Source organism: Octodon degus, unplaced genomic scaffold, assembly GCF_000260255.1.
Source record: "Octodon degus isolate 3935 unplaced genomic scaffold, OctDeg1.0 scaffold00019, whole genome shotgun sequence".
Lineage (NCBI taxonomy): Eukaryota > Metazoa > Chordata > Mammalia > Rodentia > Octodontidae > Octodon > Octodon degus.
This window is the reverse complement of record NW_004524595.1, coordinates 8740459-8754348: the sequence shown is the minus strand read 5'-3', so window position 1 is coordinate 8754348 and position 13890 is coordinate 8740459. Positions and strand designations below refer to the sequence as shown.

At 35.9% G+C, this 13890-nt stretch overlaps 1 protein-coding gene across 3 annotated transcripts in view; it reads right to left on the bottom strand.

Moving 5' to 3' along the window:
• Positions 1-13890, bottom strand: part of Atad2b (ATPase family, AAA domain containing 2B) — a 187919-nt gene that overhangs the window by 65576 nt on the left and 108453 nt on the right. For all 3 annotated transcript variants that reach the window (XM_004627459.2, XM_004627460.2, XM_023710917.1), the window contains 4 exons: positions 13541-13700; positions 10987-11077; positions 5281-5592; positions 368-503 (listed from right to left, as the gene is read on the bottom strand). In XM_004627459.2, the coding sequence (XP_004627516.1) occupies positions 368-503; positions 5281-5592; positions 10987-11077; positions 13541-13700 (699 nt within the window). The remainder of the gene's footprint in view (positions 1-367; positions 504-5280; positions 5593-10986; positions 11078-13540; positions 13701-13890) is intronic.

The window sequence follows — 13890 nt, the reverse complement described above, 5'->3', positions numbered from 1 at the left end:
ATTACAGTTCAAATAAAAAACAATAAAACCTGGGCCCCATAGGTTGATTTCCAAAGGGTAATCTGCACCCCAACAAAAGAAATGAGAAAATGAAAAGAAAAACACAATCAGTTAAAAAAAAAAAAAAAAACAACAGTATGAAAACTAGTAGATATGATTCTTCAACTTGGGTAAAACAAGCTAAATAGTTGGTCAGCAAACTAATTATTATCATATGAAGGGGAATACATAGGAAATTTTTCCAGAACTATATCTGAACAGAAAAACAAAGACTCCAAACTTAAGACAAAAGTAAAAAACACATTATCATTCTAAATATAAAGTATCAAAAATAATTTTAAATTGAAAAAAATTCAAAATGACTCACATTGTAAAATGAAGGTAGGATTTATGGATAGCAGCAGCTGAAGACTGTTTCTTTGGTGATCCTGAGTGACAACTAGTTTCAAAAATTGATAAAGCATTCTCATCTTCACTATCATCTACAATTAGAGCTTCTATATCTGTTCAAAAATAAAAGGGTAAGGCATTTAATATTAGTACTCTATAGAAGTTATGAAAAACAGGTAAAAATAAAATGACATTGACAAATAACTTATCAAATTATCAAATAATACAGATTGGACAAACTACAGCATTTTGAGTAATTTATAAATGGAATAAACAAAATTCCTTCAGTACTAAAACCCACCTAAGACTAAGATGTGCAAATTGAAAAGACTTCATTGATTAAAACAAGTCTGAAAAACAGTGGTAGTGTCATATAAATTCCACCTATCATAAAACTTTTGAGCTAAACTGGACCCAAATCAGATCACTTCATATTTGGTTGTTAACAAGCAGCAGCATCAAGGCCAGATCTGATAAAAGCAACAGTAAAGAACAAACTGACTCCCTCACCCCCTTTTTTTGATCACATACAACTTTTCACAGAAAATCTAGGTTAGATACAGGGGTAAATTGCTGTGATCTCAGAAGTTCAGGAGGCCAAGGCAGAAGGATTTCAAATTAGAGGCCAGCCTAAGCAACTCAAGTGAGATCCTGTCTTAAACATAAACTCTCAATCCTTAGTACCATGAGAGAGACAAAGAGACACAGAGAAAGACAGAGAGAAAAAGACAGAGAGAGAGAGAGAGAGAGAGAGAGAGAGAGAGAGAGAGAGAGACCGACCCTAGCCTAATTCAGATGGAGGTGAAAGTCATGCCCTGTAATCCAGGCATGTAGGAGGCTGAGGTAGAAGAATTACCACAAATTCAGGGCCAGCATGTATCAAAAATAATTTCATATTTTTATTTTTGTTTTTTGGGGAAGGGTCTACAGGGTGTTCAGGTTCTCACTACTAGATTGGACTTGTAGTGATCCGCCTACTTACAGCCTCCCAAGAGCTGGGATTACAGGCATGCACTACGAAGTCCAGTCTCAATTGCTGTCTCAGCGACCCCCGGGGATCAAACCCCTGGCCCCATGCCTGCTTGCAGGTACTTTAATCCACTGAGCTATTTGGCTGGCTGCCTCACAATCCATTGTGAACATTTACTTATCTCCCTCAAATCTCCTACATAACCTTACTCTTAGTAGAAGAGCTCATCTTTTCGTTAAAATAATTACGATAAAAGATGACAACAGTGGCAACACAACTTTCCTTATCTTCCATAGTTGCCTACTAAAAATACAAAAGCCACAGTGAAAAATCCAAACCCTCATGGACAATAAGCAAAACAAAACTAAATGTCAAGGACTTCCCAAAAACCCTACATCCCAGGTGGCTATGAACAAGCCGGTAGCCCCTGGAGACCTGCATGGGGTAGCTGTGTGAGGAAGGAAGCAGGGAGAAACCCCTGGAGCACGCTGAGATGGCAATGGAGACTGGGCATGGTGGCACACACCTGTAATCTCAGCTCTTTGGATGCTATATGTAAACAGGTAGATCACTATGATTCCCATCTAGTAGTGAGAACCTGAACACCCTGTAGACCCTTCCCTAAAATACAAGAAAAAATAAAAGCCAATCTTAAAAATGCATTCATTTTAACTGCACTTGTCTCTCTATGACCTTAATGGAATAACCAGAACTAAAATTCATCTAGAGTACAACCATTAAAATTCCCTGGATATAACCTGAAATAGCAACAGCTGTATTTCACATGTGCCAATCCAAAGTACCAATTTGATTAATAAAGAACTACATTTGTAGGGCTGGGGAGATGACTGAGTAGAATAAGTGCTTCCCTGGCAAGCATAAGGGCCTGAGTTCAATCCCCAGTTCTGAAGAAAAAAAAAAAAAAAAAAAAAAAAAAACCACACCCCTAAAAAACTACATTTGTAAGGGATGTGAGGAAAAATCAAGATTGATAGAAATCAATTCCAGGAGTGGCTGCATGCATCTGTAATCTCACTACTTAAAAGAGGCAGAAGGATCATGTGAGTCCAGGAGCCAAGTGGCCTGCGTAGGCAATAGAAAGAGACTTATGTTTCACCACCCCAAAAACGACCGACACAGATCACTGCCTTTCAAAATGAGGCAAGGGGTATAAAATGATACAGAATTGTGCTGCAAGATGAAGATCTCAGTGGCTTTTTTAAAAGCTATTATTTTTTAAATAACCTAAAAAATAATTGAGTACTATCTGAGTGTTAATATCATACAGGGAGGACACTTGTCTAAGAAACTCTATTAAAGACTGACAGGAGAAATATATCTACATAACTAAAAGAAAATTGCCAAGGAATAAAATTTGATCAGTCATGCCCCTGGCTTAGGCAGAGCCGTAGCAGCCAGGGTTCGTTCCCAGCGTGCCACGCTGGTCCTGACCGCAGGGTGCGCTGAGACTGGGTGTGGTGTCGCATGCCTGTAACCCCAGTGCTTGGGAGGCTGAAAAAAAGACGATCACTATGAGTCCGATCTATGTAGTGAGACCCTGAACACCTTGTAGACCCTGTACTAATTACATAAAAATAAATAAAATAAAATTTGATCAGTCTTCCTCACTAGTGCATATCATTGAATTTAATTAGCTGGAACTAAAATATACTTTATACTGATGGGAGAAAATTTAGAGGAAAACACATAATAATTCCATAACACATGATAATTCTCACATGGAGGACATAATTCTGCAGAAGAGAAGATGAGACGTTTACAATTTTAAAGGTAATATAAATGTTTTCATAAGTTACAAATCTGGGGGAAGATACATATTCCCAGTTATGCAAAACACAAATTTAAAAAGATATATAGGTTGTGGCATAGTATCTGGCTTTGCCATATGTTCCCTTCCCTCTGGCAAAATAATTTTTTTAGTCTTTTATTTGGTACAGGGTCTCTCTATGCAACTCAGACTCAATGATCCTCTTGCCTCAGCCTCCTCAGTACTGGGATTACAGGTGTGTGCCACCATGTCAGGTTTCAGGGCTGGCACAGCATGCTTTACAGAGGATCAGACCCCGGTTCTTGCACTTGCCAGGCAGGCACTTAGATCACTGAGCTACTTCCCCGGCCCTGCTCCTGCAAAATTTAAGAAATCAATCCATGTAAATATAATGTAGGCACTTCATAACTCTATCCCTAAAAATCTGAGGTTTTTGAAAAATGTATTTATAATGACAGCAAAATTTACTACCAGTTTTTTTTGTTTTTGTTTTTGTTTGTGGAAGTGGGGATTGTAGAACTTGTAATTTTATATACACATATACTTTTTGTGGTACTAGGAACCAAACTGAGGGCCTCACAAATATTAGGGCAAACACTCTGCCACTGAGCTACATACCAAGTCTTACCATATAACTTTTTTTGGTGGCTGGCTCAGCTCACCCTAGGGGCAGGCCTGGCACAGTATGTAGTGCCGGGGATTGAACCATGGCCCTTGTGCTTGCTAAGCTTGCCTAGGCAGGTGCTTTAGTCCAGTGAACTATCTCACCAGCCCATTACATAACATTTTTAATTTAAGTTTATTTCTCTCAACTTTTTCCTTTTTCAGAGACAGGGTCTCCCTATGCAGTTCAGGCTTGTCTTAAACGCAGACACAGAGGTCCTCCTACCTCAGCCTCTAAACCATTTTCTATTTAGAGCAAACTCCATACCAGTAAGATGCCACATCCAGAAGAATGTATACTATTCCCTCTCAAAGTTCAGCGGTTTTCCTCTGATTAGATCCCAACCTAAATCTCTAGTTTTCTCCTGCAAATGAGTGATGCTTTTAGAGGTAGCTTTCTGTTCTTGTCTCATATCCCAAAATACAAACAAAAGGCTTAACTGAATTAATAGCTTTCTACTCCTAATTTGTTCCCTTATCAGTAGCTTACATTCCAATTAGCACAGCACACTGCAAATGTCCTTCTAGTAACACTAAAATATATGTGAATCTACAGAGGGTTAAGAGGTAAATCCACAGAGGCATAAGAACAGCACAAGAGCATGGACTACAGCAGTGGTGGTACATCTACAGCCAGTGTGTTATTTTAAAGACAAAAGATGTTGCTGAGGTATGGTAGCACATGCCTGTAATCTCAGCACTCAGAAGGCTGAGGCAGGAGGAATGCCAGAGTTCCAGGCCAGCCTGAAGCACAAAAGACACTACCTCAAAATAAAACCCAAGACCCCCCAGTACCACAAAAAAAAAAAAAAAACCCTAAAAATAAAAATAAAACCAAAAACAACCAACCCCAAAATGCTAATTGAGTTGTTTTTCCTAAATAGAAACCTCAGCACTAAGGTTTAATTGCAGTGGAGGCATTCTGTGACAAGTAGGTAGGTTTTGAGTTTTACTTTGGGTGCTTCTCTCTAAAATGTTTGCCACTGATGGGCTACAGAGTCAGGCTGCCTGGGTTCAAGCTGACCCCAGAACCTATGAGGCAATTACGTAACCCAAATCCAGACTCTGATGAGGATTAATAAATGATAATGTTAAGTGCTTTATAATAACGTATGTAGGCTATTACTATTATAGTCAACTTTCTTTTTCTTACTGGGAATTGAACTCAGGACCCTCTGCTTGACAGGCAGGCATTTGTGCCTCTGAGCTATATCCCTGGCCCCATAGTCAACTTTCTAAAGAGAACAGTGCTCCTACATTAAGATGGTTACAATATCTCAGGAGTGAACATTCATTCACTGTATAAAATATTCACCAGATGCTGGGTAATGTGCCAGGTCTGCAAAACACAGTAGTGAGTGAAACAGATAGATCTTACATAGTTATGACAAATACAAAAGAATGACACATAAATAATTTTATGAGGGAATTCTTCATTGCCGTATATTTTAATAACAAAAAAAAATACCTTCTTTCTTGTCACTCTGGCTAATTTCAGCATGAGGAAAGACCTTTTGTAAGACAGCTAGGATGTTATTGAAGCTTCTTTCCAGCAGTGGCCTTATAATTGGGTTTAGCGCATGTCCTGAAGACATCACAGCACGTTGCGAAGCAGGCACAATATTCTGCATTGCGTGGTAAAAATCCTGGGCACTGAGCACAATTGAGGAAACATCCAGCTGCAGTTTATGACTGCTAGCATAGATCTGGGGGTAACGCCTCCGAAGGGCAATCAGGGCAGCTTCAGTGCACAGGGCCTTGATATCAGCTCCACAGTAGCCTAATGCACAAAAGAGGATAACAAAGGTTAAGTTCATTCGTCTGAGCACTAAACACATTTTGTAAATATACATATTCATCTAAACAACTAACACCAACTCGGTAATTATGTATAACTTTATTGGCAAAATGAAGACTGATCACTTAAAGTCATCTTACAAAAGTATTGAATTAAGGGCCAAATACTGAAACTAAAACATTTTGAATATTTCACATTAATAAAAACATTAACATTTAGTATGTGTCAGAACACCGATTACAATGTGCAGCTTTTTGCAGGGAAGGTTTTAAAAAAAAAATGTAATAGTTTCACTTCAATCCTTCATCAATGGATACCTACAGACAGACACACATATATAAAATATATGTGCAAGGCCTACTTGGAACAAGCTTGGCAAAGCACAGGGACCACGGTTCGATCCCCCAGCACCACATGCCAGCCAGCCTCGCCCCCTCCTGGGCTGAGCTGGTCACACAATAAATAAATAAATTATATATATATATATATATGGGCCGGGGAAATGGCTCAGTAGAATAAGCACTTCCCTGGCAAGTACAAGGGCCAGAGTTCAATCCCTGGTTCCACCAAAAAAAGAAAGAAAAGAAAAGAGCATATATGCTTCAGATAGCTGACAGGCTAATTTTAAAGGTTACATCAACACAGGGCATTACCTTTTATCTGTTTAATGGATGAGGCAATTAAACATTCTCAATCAATCACTAGTTTATTCCTCATTTAACTTACCTATATGACTTTTCTAATATTAACCTCTAAACACATATCATAGTAGTACATAAGCAGAAACTTTAAAACTAGTTATTTTACTTCCAATTCTTGAGTGCAATACACTAGTTAATTTATACCGTAAAAATTATAATCTAAAAGTATACTTGCATCTCTGATAGCTCCAAAGCATTGGGGAATGAAAATGTTTAAAAATATTCCCATGGAAGAGGGGGTGGTTACAGTGTTATACACATTGATTTTCCACATCAACTCATTATACAATCAATGGATACATATATATATACATATATATGTGTATATATATATATAAAATACATATGAATATATACTTGAGAAAGCTAACAGTCTAGTTTTACAGACTACACCAACACAGGGTTTTACCTTTTATCTATATTTAATGGATAAACAATTAAACAGCAAATCAAGCCTCACTTGCTTTTAAGTCATTTCATTACTAAGAAGCAAATACATTTTTTAAAAAAACTTGAACTATTAAGTCTGTATCATAAAAAAAAAAAATTAGCCATATCTTGTTAAAGATATTAAACCTGCATTTGGCCACTTTTGTCAGTTATACCAGCAGGGGGAACCCCTCAAACAAGTTCTACAACACCGAACTCCTGAACTTCTCAAGGAGCAGTATCCAATTTCTTTTTATACCTCAGTTATCTCACCCAACTCTGGTAAACTGAAATTGAAATGGTGATTACAAAGAAAAACTTACTCTCGTAAATAAGGAAAAGAGGGCTGAAGGGATGGAAGGAGAATGGTAGAAAAAAAAAAAGATATATCTTGTATAGGTACAAATTTCATATAATGAATGATATTTTATACTTCTAAAATATACCGATAAAAAACAAATAAAATAAAATATACCAATAAAATTAATTTAGAGAAACGAAGGAAAATTTAGTCTTAAAAGAAAAATATGACCTTATGAGAATTTAACTCAGAAAAATACTAAACAGATAAATCATAAATGTTGTTCGTGACACCAATTTATCCCCCAAATAAATCATCAGAATAACTGAATTTAAACACTAACTTATTTTCTATTTCTCAATAAACCTGAAAAGAGATTTTTCCTTTGATACACACAGCTGTTGTTTTCATTTAACAAAATGAGTCCAAAGCATCTATTTAAAGTTAGCCAACAAAATAATCCAAGAAAGTAATATCAGAAAAATACAATAGAATCTTCAGATATAAGTCTTTTTTTCATCTTTAAAAGCATATACATAATTAGTCAATATACTATATTGTCCTATTCAAATGCAGAAGCTTAGGTTAAAAAGCTCAGAAATAATTAAAGCAAAACAAAAATCTAACAGACACAAAGGTATTTTATGTACTATTATCACTAGCATTTATGTTTGCATAGCAATGTGTTAACAACATCCAAAATAGCAATGTATTGTTTTTTCCTAACTAAAGAATTTATTAGCAATAACACATTTCTACTACTGAACTACATTTTTACAATTTGCATAATCAACAGACTAAAAAGAAAAAATCAGGAAATCTCTCTACATCTGCGTGCAAGTAAGGATTACTGGTTATTTTATATTTATGCTTCTCAACTTGAATGATCAGAGTGAACAACAAAACTAAAACAAAAATATAGATTCCCAAGTCCCATAAACAAACATAGTAAATCAGAATCTCTAAAGGGCTTGAAATTATGTGCATTTTGAGAAAGCTTTAGAAATGATTCTGCTAGGCATGGTGGCATACACCTGTAATCCCAGCACTTATGAGACCCTGAGAGAAGGGGTAATTCTTATATGAACAACAACAACAACAAAAATGCTTTTTTAAATGTGTTTGGTACAGGCTCTGACTATGCAGATCGGACTCATAATGATCCTCCTGTTTTCAGCCTCCCCAGTGATAGGATTACAGGCATGCACCACCACACCACCTTAGTCAGTGGCTCAGCCCCCAGAGCCAGCGCAGCATTTGATGCCGGGGATCCAACACTGGTCCCTGCACTTACCTAAGCAGATACTTAGTCCACTGAGCTATCTTGCCAGCCCTAAACAAAAAATTTAGAACTACTGACTTAATGTAGTTCCTTCAGAATTACAACAAACCCATGGTTAATATGTTATACTTGAGGTGAACACATGTTCTGGCTAGGTCTCTAATCCTTGTCATAATTAACAGTATAGTTTTCTATTCTCAAAAGGAATTTCTGTCTTACAAATACATTATATGATCATTCTAGTAATACTAAAACTGTTACACCCTTTAAGAATTAAAAACTGATATGCAAAAAATTATAAACATTCCTTTCATGATCTCCATAATTCCACCATTATAATTCTAATACTCTGCTGAACACAAATATCTAGATAGTAAAGAAAAAGTATTTTTCTTTTTAAAAGTGCTGCTTTTAAAGATAGAATTTTCTCTGAAAGACTGTAAAACACAACTACTAAAGAGTCTAGATTGAAAAACTAAACTGAAAAAAGGTCAGGCTAGAAACAAGGTCATAACAAATGCCTAATCCTATTTTTTTTAATATAACATCACATAAATTGAAGGTCCACAATATAGATACTTTATTGATACATTTTTGTTTTAGCCCTCTCACTGAAAATAAACTAGAGAAATAAGATTAGGGTTGAGCTCTTCATTAATGATTAGGTGCTACTGTTGTGCAACTGTTCTGGATACCACTGTATGTTTAAAAGTCTTTACTACTTAAAATTATGCTTATTATGCATGCAAAATATCCAAGCGGTAGAAAATTGGTTTCAAGGTAAAAGTTACCAAATTCATAACCTCTATAGATGAACTATTGTTGCAGTGGTGCATGAAGACTGCAGTTTTTCAGCATAAATTTCACTGAACTGACCCATACATGTGGAAACATGTTTGGGATAAATATACTGATGCTTTCCTAATGGTTCTATTTTATTCCTGTTGGAAGCTCTGCATTTGTTGTTGTTTTTAATATGAACTAGCTTAATAAATGGAACAAATATAAAAGTTACAACCAAAAGCAGAAATCATTTATTTAACAATGGATTTTTATGGCACTACCCAGGAAGAAAATGGTATGTAAGTAAAATCAACATATAGGGAGGGGAATCCAAGAGAAATTTTTCAGTCCAGCAAGAAATTACATGTGAAAATCTAACAATTTAGAAAAAAGTGACTAAAAGCCACTCAAAACTGAGAAATACTGACCTATGGAAATGCAAGAAGAAACTAAGAATCTAACTTTTGGGGTGAAGAATTAAGTTACAGTGTATATGTCAGATGATAGAGTGACAAAAAATAATTTCTAAATATCTATCTCCTAGGGAATTGCTTAAATTATATTTAAAGACTTCTGCTTATTTCTGTTAAAAGTTAGATCTGTGACAAATTCACAGAAAAAAAAAATTCCACACAGATTTCACATTCTGATCTAAACTCTAACACAATAATATAAATAAAAGGGGACCACCAATTTCAAAAAGGGAAAAGACTGGGTTTTTACCAAATACCACCCTCTCCCATAAAGCAGCACAAGGCTTTGCAAAGGTCAAGCCAAATTTACATGAAATGGGTTTGGCGCATGCTCTCTTATACCAGGCAAAGCTTAAACTGGAGTAGTGCTGGAGAGATTTACGTTTTCTCCTCACCAGAAGATGTCGAGGTCTTTGTGGCTCAAAAGCTGAGGGATGCTGCTTCGGAGATGGAGGTCCCTGTGGATGAAGAGGATAATTCGGATGTAGCTAACTGAATGGACTAATGTTCTATTTAAGTTTTAATTATCTGATGGTGGATCACAATGACTTTTTAACTAAGTTGTTCTTTTTGGTTTTGGTAACTTTAAGGTTTTCCCAAAGCTATTGTTGTTGGTGGACCTATTTGGGGGTTTTCTTCATAATGTTTTAAAAATTCACGGAGAAAGATTTTTTTTTTAAGTTGTATTCTGGAGAATATGAGAGGAAAACCAACAAAAAGGGAAATTGAAGAAAGCAAAAATTCCTGTGTGTATATTCAGTTACTTAATATTGCATTTCTTTTTAATTCTGACCTAATTAGAGCCCAAACCCTGGATTCCATTTCCTAAGTATAGCAGTGCTCTCTCACCCCATCCTTCTAGGACAGTGTTCATTCACTCTGTAGGGAGTCCTTCCATTCTGTGAAGGATTTAAAATCAAATTAGAAAGTTTTGTATTTGGTTTTACCAAATACAATTAAGCATTTTCTTTGAAGATCCCTCTCACGCACCTTCTTCTGACTACAGGAATAAAGATGCGCCCATTTGTGTTATCTGCAAAGTAAAAGACTACAGTCCTGCCTTGGAAATGGAACTGTCTTAAGTTTAAGCTTCTTCTTCCTAGTAAAATTTCTGAGAAGGGACAAATGCTAAAAGGAGATACTCTAATAATATGAAGGATACCCAGCACTCAATGAAAAACATCTATTACTACTAAATTTCTTAATCAAACACCTAATGGTAGTCAAAATTCTAATTTAGAAGTGCTGATACCACGTGAAATTTTAAAGTAACTTTTACATATGAAGGCAGAGCCATCTATCACACAAAAGACATTACTATACTCATTCACATTTCAAACATAAGGGGGAAGGGAAGCTGAGCAGAACAGACAATGGCAATCGAAGAATTCAAATAATAGTACTCACCAACACATTTTTCGGCCAGTTCACCTAAAAAAGCATCTGACAATTTTGGATTCCAGTCCCTGGTATGAATCTGTAAGATGTGTTTTCTCGCCTAAGAAGAAAACAGGTTAAGTTTTCACCAAACTTTCCAAAGCATACCTCTATCTGGCAATCTGAGCAACAAATTTGATAATAACAATATGTGATATAACAACCACTGTTAATTTCCTATTCTTGTTTTGAAATTCTGTATCATTGTTATTGTTTTCTGTTGCTTTGTTTTGCTTTTGTTCTTGTTTCTTTCTCTTTAAAATTTAAAAAATATATGAATAGCCACTGTTTAAAATTTTGAACACCCTGGCATCCACATCAACCCATGAGATACGTTGCAGAGTGCTTGTCTCTGTTGCACCAGCTTAGACATTCAGTGTTATGAGAGGTAAAGAGACCTCACGAGTAGTACCTAATGGCTAAATGAGTCATCCGGGACTAGCATTTAAAAACTTAACTTCACTTTGCCACCACATTAGTCTTACCATTTGAAAACATAAAACAGACAACCTTAATGAGTTATAATAATCAAAAACTTTTGAACAAAGTTTGGTTATTTTGGTTTTTTGTTCTTTGCTTTTTTTTCTTTGAGGCAGGATTTTAATGTGTAGTTCAGGCCTTCAACTCATTACATAGCCCAGAGTGGCTTCAAACTCACAGCAATCTTCCTGCCTCTGCCTCCCAAATACTGGTGAGTGTGCCTCCCACACTTGGCTTATATAAACTTCAAACTTCACAGAATTTTGGGTTCCATTGAATGTAGAAGGTACTGACAATGGGCAAAATGACAATTTTGAACATTTTTCCTTAACTTTTTTCTAAATACAATTCTCTGGCTTAAATCTGACTGCATACAATAATCTGAATTTTATCATTTTGACTCCACAAAAGACTTTTTAAAAATAGCAGGCTCAGTGATCTGGATTCGAACCCTGGTGTGCTGGGTCCAGCCAGGCCCTCCCCCAGGCCGTGCTGAGACAGTAACTGACTCGGCATGGCAAAATGTGCCTGTAATCGCAGCACTTGGGAGGCTGAAAACAGGAAGATCATTACAAGTCTGATCTGTGTAGTGAGACCCTGTAAACCCTGTACTAAATACATTTTTAAAAAATTAGTACATATATATATATATATATATATATACACACACACACAATCATCTGACATACAATCCTGAGTGGAAACATATTTTTCACATCTGCCTTCTTTTGGGGAGTGGCAAGTGAACAACACTGAAAAAGTGAATATCCAGGCTAGGAGTGTGAACCCAGAGGGAGAGTGCTTGCCCGGCATGTATGAGGCCCTGAGTTTGGCCTACAGCAGCACCAAAAAATAAAAAATAAGAAAAAAAAAAAAAATTGTAGGCATGGTGCCACACGCCTGTAATGCCAGCACTCAGAAGGCTGAGGCAGGAGGATCACTGTGCGTTTGAGGCCAGCCTGGGCCATGCCTGCAAAAAAAAAAAGGAAATTATAACCAAGACAATCTTACTTTAGCTTAGAGAATTGAAGGTGTAGCAATCCAAACAAAAAGAACATTTTTCAAATTCATCACTACACTTCATTATTCAAAAAGTGGACAAGTCAGGCAGCAAATGCTATCATTTCCATTACAACTTGAAGTTAGGAGCTCAGCTACGAACACTAAACCAGTATAGCACTTGTTTTTTTCCAACTTGAAGTATCTGCATCAACAGATCCTATAAACTATAAATGAAAGACCAATAGCATGACAGCATATACATTCTATAAGAAGATATTAAGAATCTACTTAGACTTCATTAGCAGCATAAGTATTGTTCATTACAAGACAGAGAGGCAAGAAAATCACTTAAAACAAAAGGTAAGCAGGAAAATCTTTTCAAAAAATATCTATTCTTAATCCCTAATTTTACAAAATAAGTGAATGTTTCAAGAACTGAAATTACCTAAGGTCAGAAAATTATTGTCATGTTTCAAATATTTAATATGTTCTATATTATATAATTCTTCTTTAAAAAATATTAAATGAAGGAAAAATTATTTAAATGAAGAGATATTGTTCATTTTACTCTATATGTTATATAGAAAAGATCATATGACTTTCCCTAAGAGGAAGTACCTTCTTCTGCAGTTTTTGGGTTTTTTGGTTTGGTTTTGTTTTGGGTAGTAGTCGTGCTGCCTCCGGAAGTTAAGCCCAGGACTTCTGCACTGAGCTACATCCCCAGCACATATTTAACGTTTTATTTCAAGACAAGTTTTATAAAATTGCTAAGCTGGGTACTTATTGAAAAACCTACCCATATAGTAAATACATCATTTTTTGGAGGAAAAAAAAGATAGTTAGTTTGGTTAGAAACCAAACAAGATAATTACTATAATCTAGAAAAATAAACAGCAAGTAAGCATCCACAACATCTTAATAAGAGCTTAATAAGCATAAAATCCAAAAAATAAAAATTCAAAACAATCATCCTCAAAATTATATACCTACATTTTGTAACTGAGTTATATATAAATCTTAACACCCTAAAGCAAAAATTTACCTTTTGATCAGGCAGATTGAAAAGGAACTCTCTGTCAAAGCGACCAGGTCTCCTGAGTGCAGGATCTATAGAATCAAGTCTGTTTGTAGCACCAATAACAACAATTTCACCCCTGTTATCTAATCCATCCATGAGAGCAAGGAGGGTGGACACTATAGAGCTGGAAAAAATTTTCAAGCAAATTAAAAATGATTTCAATGAAAGAAAAACTTGAAAACACTGCTTACAATAATTTCTATCAGTTTTAAATGCTAATAAATATCTAGCAAAAATATGATATATGAAATGATTTACAAGACCCAGTCCTAGCCAAGGTCCGGTGAGTGAGTGGAGAGCTTCCTGCTACCCTG